At 41.2% G+C, this 15,057-nt stretch overlaps 1 protein-coding gene across 9 annotated transcripts in view; it reads right to left on the minus strand.

The window, feature by feature from the left end:
* The window catches only part of RhoBTB (Rho-related BTB domain containing), a 296,605-nt gene that overhangs the window by 26,268 nt on the left and 255,280 nt on the right, over positions 1-15,057 (minus strand). For all 9 annotated transcript variants that reach the window (XM_065449522.1, XM_065449518.1, XM_065449492.1 and 6 more), the window contains 3 exons: positions 8,665-9,038; positions 2,153-2,243; positions 1,759-1,879 (listed from right to left, as the gene is read on the minus strand). In XM_065449522.1, coding sequence (XP_065305594.1) covers positions 1,759-1,879; positions 2,153-2,243; positions 8,665-9,038 — 586 coding nt within the window. The remainder of the gene's footprint in view (positions 1-1,758; positions 1,880-2,152; positions 2,244-8,664; positions 9,039-15,057) is intronic.

The following is a 15,057-nucleotide window of genomic DNA, read 5'->3' on the forward strand; positions in this document are numbered from 1 at the left end:
TGAATACCACTTGAAGACTGGTTTGGGAAAACAATGTGACTGCACATCCTCCCAAACAGCTGCTTGTGTACATGCCAGTGTCATTCTGTGTTAATGCAAGTGGAAACACTCAACAAACCTAGCACGGTCACATAAAGGTTGTAACTTGAAATGCCATTGTGTGCAGCTAGAAAAAAAAATGTAATGCGAGTCAGAAAACACTTACTTGTTCCAATCGTTTGAAACCTGTTTGTGCAAATGAAGTGCACTTAGTCTGGAAAAAGATGACTACTTTTTGTTTGTAATTAATTCTATTAGTAAAAATAATGGAAAGGAAAGCTATAAATCTGTAACAGTGTCTAGACAAAAGTCTACATTTTTGTCCTCTAAACTTTGTAATGCATAAATACCCCAAAATGAAGGGCAGTGCGATTATGAACACACTGTTTTAATTTTTCTATCTTGCGGGCAGTGCAGTGCAGCACATTAACTCTGGAAATATGAAAGTCCTATCCTGATAATTTAAAGGGCCCCTCAACAAGCTCTGTCAGAAATTTCTGTTATATACCCGCCGTGGTTGCTCAGTGGCTATGGTGTTAGGCTGCTGAGCACGAGGTCGCGGGATCGAATCCCGGCCACGGCGGCCGCATTTCGATGGGGGCGAAATGCGAAAACACCCGTGTACTTGGATTTAGGTGCACGTTAAAGAACCCCAGGTGGTCGAAATTTCCGGAGTCCTCCACTACAGCGTGCCTCATAATCAGAAAGTGGTTTTGGCATGTAAAACCCCATAATTTAATAAATTTCTGTTATATGCTAGAAGTTGTTAAGGGCCATTCTCCAGCACAAATTTCGAAGAAAGGTTTAGTAGTAGCCGAGACAGGGGCAACTGTGAGGAGGAAAGCTACCTCTGAGCAGCAGAGGCTCTCTCCCATTGCCATCGACCCACAAGCAACTTTGCTCAGTGGCATTCTGCCATGTTGGAGTGACCATACAATGTTTTTTGTCATGACCCCACCCACCCTTCATTTCTTTTTCATCCTTATTATCTTGCTCACTTAGCCACCACATTGTGAAGCACCATCTGGCATCAGGGAACATCATCAACTGCCTCCTGTAAGATCCTAACACAACTAAGAATTTTCAGGCAATTCCTCGTCTGAGCCATTGCTGTCAGAGCTCAGCTGGGTCATCAGTACTGGTGCAGAGTCCAGTTGACCGGATCCAGTAATGTGCTAGCAATGCTTGCTTAAGAAACTAAGAACACAAGAAAACATGGACAAGATAGACAAAAGCGCTGTTGTCTGTCTTGTCTGCATTTTTTTTAGATTTTCTTTTTTATTTCTTGAGTATAATGAACCAACTTGCCCAACACTTGTCTTGTTAAGTTAGGTAAGGGCAAGATATAGGAAGTGCATGCAACATGTGTGAACTAAGTGCAAGAGGCAATGGGTAAAGTAAATAGAGAGTTTTAGAATAGGGATGCCAAACGCTTTGGGACCCCAAAGAAATAGCGTCGAAGCCACTGCATTTGGGTTTTGCATTGAGCACGCTATTTCACTGATTTAGCGGGAGCCCCAAAAGTTGCCCCAAAAGATTTTCCCATTCATGATTGAAACACTGTAAAGAACTGCACAAGAAATTTCTTAAGTGGTGTCTTACCATTTCTGAAGCACCCACTAGGTTTGAAAAATTGTGTTGGAAAGCTTATTAATTTAATAAATTTAATATTGTTAGAATTAAAGCAGGTGAATGGCACAGAAAAGCAAAAGTCCTTACCTGCATACAGACTTTTATCCAAGCAAACTTCTTTTAACTGCAGCTTCAACTTATCCAAAAATTTCATGTCCACTGAAGGGTTTTTCAAAGAGTCTAGCTTCTGAATGGTGGTGAGGTATACCTAAAAAATAGTTACCATAACATAGCATGAGAAGTTGCAATACTTCATTCTCTGTATTTGTCTGTCAGTTTTGCTGGCACTCGCAAAACAATGAAGAAAGAATTCAGGCAGGAATTGAGTAATAAAACCAATACTAGATGATAAATATGCTATTTTCACCAAATATAACACATGGCTAAGCTACAGACCTAGCCTAGCCGAAATCATACCTAGCCGAAAGGTGGTGTATGTTTGAATATAATTCTATCTGGCCAATACAGAACTTTAACTCACCTGCAAATCTGAAACAGAAATTAAATCTGCAGCATCCTGAATTTCCGAAATTGGACAGTTCGTGGTGTCAATTTCTCCTGTATACAAATACCTGTTCAAAACAAAAAGAACATCAGTCCAGTCTCCTCAATAGGCATGGTACAAAATCCACATGTACTGAGTCTTACACTTTCATTTCACCACATCTTCCAGGATTATGTAATAATAATAATGTTCCAAAAAGCTACAGTACACAGGCGTATAGATGCAAATGGTGGACATAATTAAGACTATACATAATAGTTGGTAATTTTCCTCCAAAGTGACTAAATATTGTACATTAACTCTCACTCATTTGCTGTGGTATGTGTATTGATGAAGTTACAAAACTAAATTGTGTGTCAGCTGCAATCGGTCGTTTACACTCCATGCAAAGTCTTACAATATGCGAGTGTCACGTAGTTGAACAGAACCAAAGTAATCTTGTTTGCCATTGCTTGGAGCAAGTCAGAATATTTTTTGTATTTCACCTAACATAATTAGTTATTATTTAATTAATCAACTGCTCAAATGTTATATTCAGAGCAAAAGCATCAATGAGAAAATTGTAGACCATTATGGCACTTTTCCATATTTCACGAGTTTTCTTTCAGGCTTGGAAAAAACATTTTTGTAGCACGTATTGAGCAACAGACTGCTGGAACGAAAATATTTCAGGATGGTCTACAATTTTTTCATTGACACTTTTACTCTGAATATATTACTTGAGAAGATGTTCAGTTTCAGTTTCAGTTTCAGTTTCAGTTTATTGAGCATTTGAAATGTTTTACAGAAGTAACTCTAGGAGGTCCCATAGTCAAAGACTGAGGAGGGACCTCCAACAAAAAATACATAGAAAAAGTTTACTTAATGCGGTTAACAACAGCAGTAGCAATCCTAGGCACAGTAAGTGTTAACAAACAAAGTCGAGTCATAGTAATAACAACAAAGGATAAACACGAAAAGCAGATCCAAGGAGTATTATTTGACATACAGAAGCGTAAAAATTATACAACACAATCACTTTCCCAAGAAGTGGCGACGAATTTTTCTCTTAAATAAATGAATGGAAGGAGATGATTTAATGGAGGGTGGTAGTGAATTCCATATTGATGTTGCTAAAAAGTTCGCGGTAAGTTTGCCGTAGTTAGTCCTTGGTTGCGGTAGGAGGTAGTTATTGTGGTGTGAAAATCGAGTGCCAGTGAAATGGGGGGTTTGGTCTTTTGATATCAACAAAATTGGTAGTTCTCCTTGACAAAATTTATAAGTCAGGACACTAAGACAACATTTATTGAAATCCACTACGGACAGAATATTATATGTGCAGAGTAATGGCAGAGCACTACATGAAAAATGGCTGTAACTTATTATTCTCAGAGCTTGGTTTTGTGTGTGTTGCAGGGGTGCCAAGTGAGTTGCGTAAGTATTACCCCAAGAAGAAATGCAGTAAGAGATGTGGCTGTGAATAAATGGGTAGTAGAGTGAAATTAATATACGTATAGGAAAATATGGGCGGACTTTGATTAGTATTCTGATACCATATGCTGCTTTACGCGTTAATAATGATATGTGATTTGTAAATTTTAAATGACTGTCCAGTTCAACTCCAAGAAATGTTGCATGGTCAACAGCCTGAAGCGAAGTCGAACCAATGTTAATGCATGGCTTCTCCTGTACACTTTTTTGCGCGGATGAAAAAATTACAAATTTCGATTTAGTAGCATTAATACTGAGCATATTATCTCGGCACCAATTCACGATTTTAACCACGTCGGCATTAAGGTGAGATATTAGCGATACCAAGGAAGTGTTAGAAGAATAAATTGTTGTGTCATCAGCGTATAAAATACAACTGGAATGTGTAGTGTATTCTGGAAGGTCATTGATGTACACGAGGAATAAAATTGGTCCTAGTATTGAGCCTTGTGGAACCCCTATGTTAGTTATTTTGGCACGCGAATGTGTATCAGAAATAGAGACGATATGTTTTCGATCATGTAAATAACTGCGAATTAGGGAAAGTGCTGGACCACACACGCCAACAGCGTTTAGTTTAGCAAAAAGTATGTCATGATTTAATGAATCGAATGTTTTAGAAAAATCAATAAACAAGATACCAGCCAATTTACCTGTGTCAATGGCTGTTTTAAGATGATCGGTTAAAGTAAAGAGCGCTAATTCAGTTGAATAACCAGATCGAAAGCCAAATTGATAAGAGGACAAAATACTGAACTTTGTGAAATAGCTAGTTAAACGTACTACGAATAACTTTTCAATTATCTTGCTGAAAAATGATAAAATAGATATAGGGCTGTAGTTTAATAACGAGTTCTTGCTACCCTTTTTGAAAACAGGAATAACTTTGGCGATTTTTAAGCAGCTAGGAAAGACGCCAGTTTTGAATATTAGATTTATTATGTGTGAGAGTGTGTCACTGATAAGATGAGCTATAAGCTTTACATGAGATGAGTTGAAGTTATCTAAACCAGCTCCAGTGTTCTTTAAGCTCAGAATGGTCATGCGCACTTCTTCTGGGGAAACTGGACCGAGAAAAAAATTGTGTGGCAAACGATGATAAGCCTTGTCAATGTGAACTGAGAGACGTGGCTGGTCGGGGCAAAAAGAATCGGCAAAGGCGTTAGCGATGGCTGAAGGATTATTAAGGGTTTGTTCCCCAACTTGAATAGCAGTTATGGCGGGATTTGGCGATGTTCTATTTAAAAATTCATTGATAATATTCCACTGCTTTTTAGAATCGTTGCCAGCACGGTCAATTTCCTTTTCATAATACTCTTTTTTAGCGTTTTTAAGAAGCCTGCTCAAAATATTCGAGTAGCACTTGTAACGAGTGAGCAGGGTTAAATTAAATGGCTTCTTTTTTGTTTTTTTATAAAGATTATCTTTTCTGCGCACGCATTTCAGAAGATTATCAGTCATCCACGGACAACGAGGAAAAGCGAACCTTTTCTTACTCGTGGTTATTGTGGTTGATTCGGAAGTAGCGTTAGAAATTATATTGCAAAACAATTCGAAGGCGATTTCTGGATTATTTTGCGACGTAACGGGGTACCAATTAACTTCGGTGATTTTCCTAACAAATGAAGTTTTGTCGAGATTTTTTCTTTTAACATGCATATCTGGAATATTGATATTGGAATTTATACGCACGAATATTGGATAATGATCAGTTAGTGAAACTTCAATGACACCAGATCCAGGTGTAACCATGAGATTCGACAATGCATGGTCAATTAGTGTATCCGGACCATTTATATTCCGCCGAGTAGGTACAATTACAAGTGATTCGAGGCCATGTCCATTCAATGTATCTGTATAAGCAGTGTATGATGAACTGTGAACATCTAGAAGATTAATATTGATGTCACCCATAATAATGATGTTTTTACATTCTAGCGATAGCGTGTGCAAAACATGGTTTAGTTCTAAACAAAAATCATTCAAGGATGACGACGGTGATCGATAAATAGAACCAACCACTAAATTTTTGGCGTCAATATCGAGAAATGATGCGTTCAGCTCAATCCACACTGATTCACAATTTACTTGATTAATTGTTAAGTCCCGACGCCTGGAATATTCTAACTCTGAAGAAATGAAGACAGCTGCGCTGCCATGACAGCTGTCACTCCGGTGACAGTATTCTGGCGTATAAGATGAAAAAGAGTACAAGTTGTTATCGGCTTCGCTGAGCCAGGTTTCACTAACACATATGATCGAGAAGTGGTGCTGACTAGATGATAGGAAATGATAAATGTCATCAAAATGTTTCCGTAAGCTGCGTGCATTAAAATGTACGAGGGATTGGCAAGGAGGCTTAAGGTAAGAATCTAGTTCGGACGGTGTGAAGTATGAAGCCATAAGAGGTCTGTTGGGGACGGATTGATATTATGCACGTGATTCAGGTTAAGAGATAACAGAAAGGTCCGCTTCACAGTTAATGCGGTGAACTCGGCTGTCTTCGGACTTGCGTGCGTTAATACGGCAATTCTTAGTCCATAGGAAGCGCCATCCTTTTTCTTTCTTGAGTGCTAAGGCCTGAGCAAACAGCCTCTTGTTGTCAGCAGTAAGGTGTTCGTTAATGAAGATGGGCCCTGCGTTTTCTCCAGAGAAACCAAGACTGCCGGTATCCATCCTGGCCTTGCGAGCCTTTGCCAGGAAATCATTTTTTTTAGCGCGGGAGCAAAACCTAGCAATAATATTTTGATGACCTGATTTAGTGGGCACACGATGCGCTATCTCGATCTCGACTGGAGCAAGAGAGCATGCCGCCTTATCGGCAATGGCAGTTACAATAGAAATGCAGTCTTCCTCCTTTGTAAATGGTATTCCTTTGATCTCAACATTGTTGATTCTAGAATACTGTTCCATCTCGGCTAGCCTTTTTTTAAGGGCTTCATTTTCTGATTTCAGAGCCTTGTTTGCTGCCGATAGCTCAGCTTGCTGGGTACGCGTGTTCTCGACAATTTCATTTAGCATGGTCAGACTGCCATCCATGCCAGAAACTTGGGTACGCAGTGTGCTGTTATCCAATCCAGCTTCCTGCAGCTTCCCTTTCACATCGGAAACAAGTTTTTCGACCAGTTTTTGCAATCTACCTTGAAATTGCGCAATAACTAATTATAACTAAATAACTAAATAACAATAACTAATTATGTATTCAGGCTAAATACAAAAAATAGTTTGACTTGCTCTAAGTGACGCCAAACAACATTACCTTGATTCTGTCCAGGTACGTGTGGCACTTGCATATTTTTAAGTTTTGGCAAAATTTACCTAGGACACATGGTATAAATGATGAAAGAACACAAAAAAAACCCACTCTGCTGAACACTCGTTCCGTAAGCACTAACAAAAAATCAATACAGCTAATCTTTCACAGGTTTTCGTTCACATAAAAGAATCGCTACAAACCACATAAATTTGCGAGTTACTAAAAGAATGTAATTAAATTACTTAAGTTGGTGATTAGCAGGCAAAAAGGTAATGGACTATTTGCAAAAATTCTGGAACTTGGCCGCCTGCAAGACTTTATTTCCAACCTAAAACTCATTCACAAGCCACATTTCTCCTTTGAAGTGCAGTCCTCCCCCCACAAAGAAAGGAGCAGGAGCACAAAGGTTTTATAAGAATTTATAAGAAATGCCATGCTGTCATAATCCCACACACATGTTCTCCCCCTCCCACCGAGAGGGAATGTATTGTTCCCATTAAATGTTATTTAACACTGCTGAACCTCCATGGAGTAGAGGGATGTGCAAGGGGATTCAGTGGTGGTAAAGGCAAAGCAGTTGAATGGGGAAAATTCTGCTAGTGTGTGAATGAAAGTTTTTTGCTGATGAATAGCCTTTCTCATGCATGTGCAGCCTCTTTTTTTAGAAATGGTGTATTGGATAAAGTAGTAATTAATCCATTACAGGGAGTATCCAAGTAGAGTACTTTAATGACTAAAATATAATTTGTTACTTCAATGTTATCTTTATGTTACCTGCAAGTCAAGTACATTCCTAAACAACAAAGGTCAAGTCCAAAATTACCAAAAGAATTTATTAGGCCTCAGAAAATGCTGTCTTTTAAAATTTAGACAGCAGAGCTTCCCTGCCCTTCTCTAGGCAAACATTTTCACCAGAAAGTAAGGGCAGAAAGATAAGATGCCGCTGAACAACATCAATAAAAAAAATAATGCACTACCTTGAACTGAAGCATCTAAGGAAAAAAAATAGTAAAGAATTGTTAGATCTCAATTTTCTAAATTGAAGCCCAACTGTACTAATGTGGCACAAGATGCTACATAGCAAAATTAGATTGTAACCTAGCTAGCTGTTTTGCTAAATCTATGTTATAAATGTTATGCCATCATTTATTTGAATGCTTGCATTATCGGTATACTTAAGCCAGTATGTTACCTTAGAAGTGTTGGCGTAAGATCATTGCTTTATTTTTGTTTGTAAGGCACTTGTTTTAGACTGCTGAAAGCAAGCCTGATTCACCGAACCTCAAACATTGTTTTCTAACAATGTTAAGTGTTGATGATCTGTCATTTGTATGTACTGTCCAAATTAAGTGTGGCCCACAGGCACAGGGCAGTTTTCAAGCTGCAGAAAGAAGCTTCTTGCTCAGTGTCTGCTCTTCGTGATACTGGAACACAGTACCAAGAAGAGAAATAAATATTGATCTGTATGTCACTATTATCATTAAAGCTAATGCCATTAAAGTTCTGGAGCCAATTTGTGAAGATGAAAAGTCAGACTGTTGAATATAAAGGGTTATCTGCCCAAGGAGCAGCCCAATTGCAATAATGTCTGGTCTGAATGTTGCTGCAACTGTTTCCAATGTGTATAGACCTCAACAAATTCAATATCAACAGTACTCAATAACCACTGAGATTGCATGCGATGTGGGTAAAAATTAGGCAATCAACAAAATGGAAAACAATTTGGCTAAAGCTGCCTTGTCCAAGTCTATAGCATCATCACCTGATGCACTGCAGCATGGCAGCTGGAGTGATAGCCTTGGAAACATCTACTACAGCTTGTGCAGATGGTGAAAGCCGCCCTCGATGGTCCAGCACTTCGTCCTGCTCCACACCAACAGCTGAGAAAGCTGGGAGGTGCACACTGGGTCGCGAACCAAGCCATGTGTCTACGCCACTTGTGCTGGCCTCAGAGTTGACCTCACAACTTGTGCGGTGATGAATGAGTCCAGAGCTCTCTGTTGTCTCGCTGCTTTGAGACGTCGTCTGGAGTGAGGCACTAAGCGATGAGTGACTGCCTGCCACCTCTGTGTCTGCACCTGGCACCTGCTCTGTGTCTGTGTTGGCACTTCCTTGGGACACCTCCACGGCACTGACCTAAAAGACAACAAAGCGGTCACCATTTAATGGCAACAAAAGTAAATATCAATATTAGGCCATTCGTACTGATATATGATACAGTAAACTATCGCAGGACACGAAAGATCTGATCAAGAAATGCCAATGTATAAAAGCCTCTAACCCTACAGCTAGAATAAAACTGGCAGAACTTTCGAAGTTAATCAACAAGCTTAAGACAGCTGACATAAGGAAGTATAATATGGATAGAATTGAACATGCTCTCAGGAATGGAGGAAGCCTAAAAACAGTGAAGAAGAAACTAGGAATTGGCAAGAATCAGATGTATGTGTTAAGAGACAAAGCCGGCAATATCATTACTAATATGGATGAGATAGTTCAAGTGGCTGAGGAGTTCTATAGAGATTTATACAGTACCAGTGGCACCCACGACGATAATGGAAGAGAAAATCGTCTAGAGGAATTCGAAATCCCACAGGTAACGCCGTAAGTAAAGAAAGCCTTGGGAGATATGCAAAGGGGGAAGGCAGCTGGGGAGGATCAGGTAACAGCAGATTTGTTGAAGGATGGTGGGCAGATTGTTCTAGAGAAACTGGCCACCCTGTATACGCAATGCCTCATAACGTCGAGCGTACCGGAATCTTGGAAAAACGCTAACATAATCCTAATCCATAAGAAAGGGGACGCCAAAGACTTGAAAAATTATAGACCGATCAGCTTACTGTCCGTTGCCTACAAACTATTTACTAAGGTAATCGCAAATAGAATCAGGAACACCTTAGACTTCTGTCAAGCAAAGGACCAGGCCGGATTCCGTAAAGGCTACTCAACAATAGATCATATTCACACTATCAATCAGGTGATAGAGAAATGTGCGGAATATAATCAACCCTTATATATAGCTTTCATTGATTACGAGAAAGCATTTGATTCTGTCGAAACCTCAGTAGTCATGGAGGCATTACGGAATCAGGGTGTAGACGAGACATATGTAAATATACTGAAAAATATCTATAGCGGCTCCACAGCCACCATAGTCCTCCATAAAGAAAGCAACAAAACCCCAATAAAGCAAGGCGTCAGGCAGGGAGATACCATCTCTCCAATGCTATTTACAGCGTGTTTACAGGAGGTATTCAGAAACCTGGATTGGGAAGAAATGGGGATAAGAGTTAATGGAGAATACCTTAGTAACTTGCGATTCGCTGATGATATTGCCTTGCTTAGTAACTCAGGGGACCAACTGCAATGCATGCTCACTGACCTGGAGAGGCAAAGCAGAAGAGTGGGTCTAAAAATTAATCTGCAGAAAACTAAAGTAATGTTTAACAGTCTCGGAAGAGAACAGCAGTTTACGATAGGTAGTGAGGCACTGGAAGTGGTAAGGGAATACATCTACCTAGGGCAGGTAGTGACTGCGGATCCGGATCATGAGACTGAAATAATCAGAAGAATAAGAATGGGCTGGGGTGCGTTTGGCAGGCATTCTCAGATCATGAACAGCAGGTTGCCATTATCCCTCAAGAAAAGTGTATAACAGCTGTGTCTTACCGGTACTCACGTACGGGGTAGAAACCTGGAGGCTTACGAAAAGGGTTCTACTTAAATTGAGGACGACGCAACGAGCTATGGAAAGAATGATAGGCGTAACGTTAAGGGATAAGAAAAGAGCAGATTGGGTGAGGGAACAAACGCGAGTTAATGACATCTTAGTTGAAATCAAGAAAAAGAAATGGGCATGGGCAGGACATGTAATGAGGAGGGAAGATAACCGATGGTCATTAAGGGTTACGGACTGGATTCCAAGGGAAGGGAAGCGTAGCAGGGGACGGCAGAAAGTTAGGTGGGTGGATGAGATTAAGAAGTTTGCAGGGACGACATGGCCACAATTAGTACATGACCGGGGTTGTTGGAGAAATATGGGAGAGGCCTTTGCCCTGCAGTGGGCCTAACCAGGCTGATGATGATGATGATGATGATGACTGATACATGTCACAATTGTTTACACTGTGCCCAAGAAAGATGCAAGTCTTTTCAGATAAGTTGAAATAGATGTGCAAATGTTCAACATTATTAACTATAATGAAAATTATATATGTTGTGCACATTGAAAACAGAAGCATGATTCTAAAGGAAATTATGTTTCAGAAAGAAAATTTATACCTATGAACAAACAAACTGCATGCAGCCACTGCTGGCCATTTTCATTGAAGTGCACAATGTCTGGACTTGTGGACTGTAATGACCTGTATGGTCAAACCTCAATATGACAAAGTTGTACTTCCAGGCAAAGCTTCATTTAAATCCAAATTTTATTAAAATAAGGTTTCTTTGTTTTATCAATAAAGAAAAGCCCCACAAGCCCCTATAAAACCTCTGATGGCTAAAACGTTGCCACTAAGCAACATTTTTTATAGTTTATAATAATTTATATATTGATGTAAATTTATTACTACACGTAGACTGCCACATTCAGTATAGCACAAGAGGAGCACTTCCAGTGCTACACAGCCCTCTCGACATGGTCAGCATTTTTGCTTTTGTTTTAAACATTATCGCATCTGTTCTTGCAGAGCATGTCAAGGAAGAAACTTGGCCACTTCCTCAAGGAGTATGCCACAATTGCAACCCCAGTGTTCTTGCACCCTGCCAAGCAGTTTTCCTGCCAAATTTAGCAGTTTATTTAGCTGCCTAGTGGGAAAATTTGTCCTCCTGTTGGCGGCGAGTTTTTTAGCAGTTCTCATGTAATGTTAGCTTCTTTTTTTGGTGGTACACAAACTTACATTTTTTTTTTCACAATAATTCATGCTTTAAGTGTCACAAACATGTAGCTTACACAGGGTTCGTTGTAAGTAAAAGGGCATCGAGCATATTTTCAGCCAGCTGAATGTAATTCAATCTAAGTTAAGAAACAATGTCCACTTAGACGACCAATGCCTTCCTTAATATGTGAGCTAGTACATCTCCAAACAGACAGACAAAGAACTTTATTTACAAGGTGCTGAGAAACTTTGCCCTAGGGCAGAGCTGCGGGCCACTCCCATGTGGGGACTGGTAGGCTGAGCCTGACCGCCGCATCATGTCCAAAGAAACGATAAAATACTGCTTCAGGTACACGCGGCCCGAGCACATTGTTTGCAAGATTGGCATGGTGAAAGCCTATGGGATCAACGATAGCAGCGACTCTAGACCCATTCACACCAGCAATCAAATACACACAGAGGATGCACAACCATACCAAGCTGAAACCGAGGACATTATGCTATAATTTTAATCATTACCTGGTAGGTCAACCTGCTTTTAGGCCAGTGATTGTAGTTCATGGAGCTATATTTTTTTTAGTTGCGTTTCGCAATACATTTCCAGACTTCACAGTTGCACAAAAAGCACTTGTGATAACTGATCATTTAGGCGTTTTATTGTTATGGATGAAAATAAACAGACTGTTCTATCTGGTGTAATATTTTTAACTGTGTTTTACATAAACACAATAAAACGCAATTCAATCATGATTGTGATTGTTCTCTGCATTTAGAGAGGTTCTAGCAGATTTTGGGTGCTCGTATCACGGGTTCTAAAGTTTCTTGGGGTCTTGACTAGCGGCTTTTTGTGTTTCTAGTTGCCAAGAATCACTGCTGCCAAGGATCAGGGCAGTTATATCAGCATAAAAAAGTCTCCTGACAGCATAGGTACGAGTGAAATTTTAAAACAGAAGTGCATTTGTCACAAACACAAAAATTACAAGTCGACCAGAATGTACTGCAGTAAAGGAATTCAGCGTGGCAAAGCTGATTTTTGTTCTATATTCCAGCAGTAGAACAAAAACGTTACAGTGACGTTTCACTTTGTGAACACGGGTGACGCGTAAGCTTATGGGTGCTATAATGCACACGACGCTATCAGCCCTCAGTGCACCTTGATGCCTACACTGTCTGCATCACAGAGTGTATTGAAAACAGGGCTCATGTGGCTGCGCCACAAGCAGCAACCACTGGAGTAGAATGCCCCACTGTAAACATTTGCTTACTATTTAAATTACCTAGCATGGTGTCAGCGTGCACAGGCAAACAGCGAGTGTCCGCACTCGATGACCACAGATTTTCGCTGTCAAAACACTGGCATGAGGAATCACGGCAGCAGCAGCGAGTGAAGTGACGTTCGTGCTGTCCATTGCTTCAATGCAAACTCAGCGGTCGGAGCATGGTGCACGTAAAGCTACAAGCCAACGGCCCACCTAGACTGTGCCCCCAAACCAGATCGCTTCCAAGATAAAGCACACGCGACGCGCGCGGCCAAAGTACAATGCCCTTGCTCCATTCTCTCTTTCTGTGCCATGGTACAATGTGCGCAATGGAATGTGACATGCTTCCTCCCCTTGCACAAGCAAGATTGAGCCACCATCGTCAGCTCACTGTCGCATGCTTTCACTCGCACACACAACATATGGCATGGAGGATGACATTACCGCGAGACAAACCCATTACGTATTCATCACAAAGAAAACCAGTAGCAACTGCCAGAGGAGGCCAACCCAGTGCGCATCTGCCTGCCTTCCTCCTCCGCGACGCTTGGCCTCGTTTCTCCATTTCTACTTCACTCAACGTTACCTATACGTTCCTCTAGGTGGCGATACTTTGCCGTGCTCTGAGCACACCTTTGTACTATCTCAGGCATGCAATTTTTTTCACCTCCAGATGCCTCCTCATTCACTTGCTTGGCTGCCTCAGACAAACACCGCCGATTTGAAGTGCTGGTCAGTTATGCTTGCGCATAAAAATTAAGGAGTGTGGTGTACTTCACCTCACCTTTTCATTGAAAGAATACTATGCTCAAAGAATGAATATTACATTTCACACAATAAATTCTCAAAGCTGGGATACTGCAAAATTCACTCAAGTAATCCATCAGTGGCTATAGGTTTCCCAATTTTTTAAATGGAGAAAGAAATATATAAATTTTTTCAGGAAGTTTAGATTAACATTGTGTTTCTACGTTCAAAATCTGCAATATATTGTTACGTAGGAAGACGCAGACAAAAAGCTACGTACAAGTATATTTACAACAAAATATGCTGCGCTTGGCCAAGAGGCAACAGCCCACGCTAGCTTCTAATTGTCGTCGTCTTCACACTGCTCGCCTTTTCGTGATCGCATATATTGTTCCGTACCACTACCCCCGGCTGCAAAAGCACCGTCCCGGAGCAACTAAAGATCGGACTCGGAAGCAGTGTAGTAGGCCTTGAGCCTAATGACATGCACGACATCACTAGATGCCAGAGGAGAGGACGAGGTTGAACCCACAGGAGCAATTTTGTAAGTCACAGGCGTCACCTGGCGCAGCACGCGGTAGGGCCCTGTGTATCGCGAAAGGAGCTTCTCTGAATGTCCGACGTGATGAGAGGGCGACCACAGGAGCATGAGTGCACCAGGCGAAAACTGTACGTCACGATGGCGGGCATTTTACTGGCACTGCTGAGTGGTTTGTGAGGCCGTCAGTCGAGCACGGGCAAGCTGGCGTGCATGGTCGGCGAGGGCAATGGCGTCGCGTGCATACTCGCTTGTTGAGATCGCAGCAGGAGGAAGTGCCGTGTCTAGGGGCAAGGTAGGTTCGCGACCGTACAGTAAATAAAATGGAGAAAATCCGGCGGTGTCGTGCCGGGAAGAATTGTACGCAAATGTTACGTAGGAAGGGCAATGTCCCAGTCGTGGTGGTCTTTGGAAACGTACTTGGACAGCATATCGGTAAGAGTACGGTTTAACCGCTCTGTCAGGCCATTGGTTTGAGGATGGTATGAGGTAGTCAGTTTGTGTTGAATGGAGCAGGAACACACAATGTCAGTGATAACTTTCGAAAGGAAGTTTCAACCACGGTCAGTAAGCAGCTGTCGCAGGGCGCCATGAAGCAAGATAATGTCACGCAAGAGAAAGTCCGCGACGTCAGTGGCGCAACTGGTAGGGAGAGCCCGAGTGACAGCGTATCGGGTGGCATAATCAGTCGTGACGGCTACCCATTTGTTCCCAGAGAATGACGTGGGAAA

The sequence above is a fragment of the Dermacentor albipictus genome, chromosome 1 (genome assembly GCF_038994185.2).
Source record: "Dermacentor albipictus isolate Rhodes 1998 colony chromosome 1, USDA_Dalb.pri_finalv2, whole genome shotgun sequence".
In the NCBI taxonomy this organism is placed as follows: Eukaryota; Metazoa; Arthropoda; class Arachnida; order Ixodida; family Ixodidae; genus Dermacentor; species Dermacentor albipictus.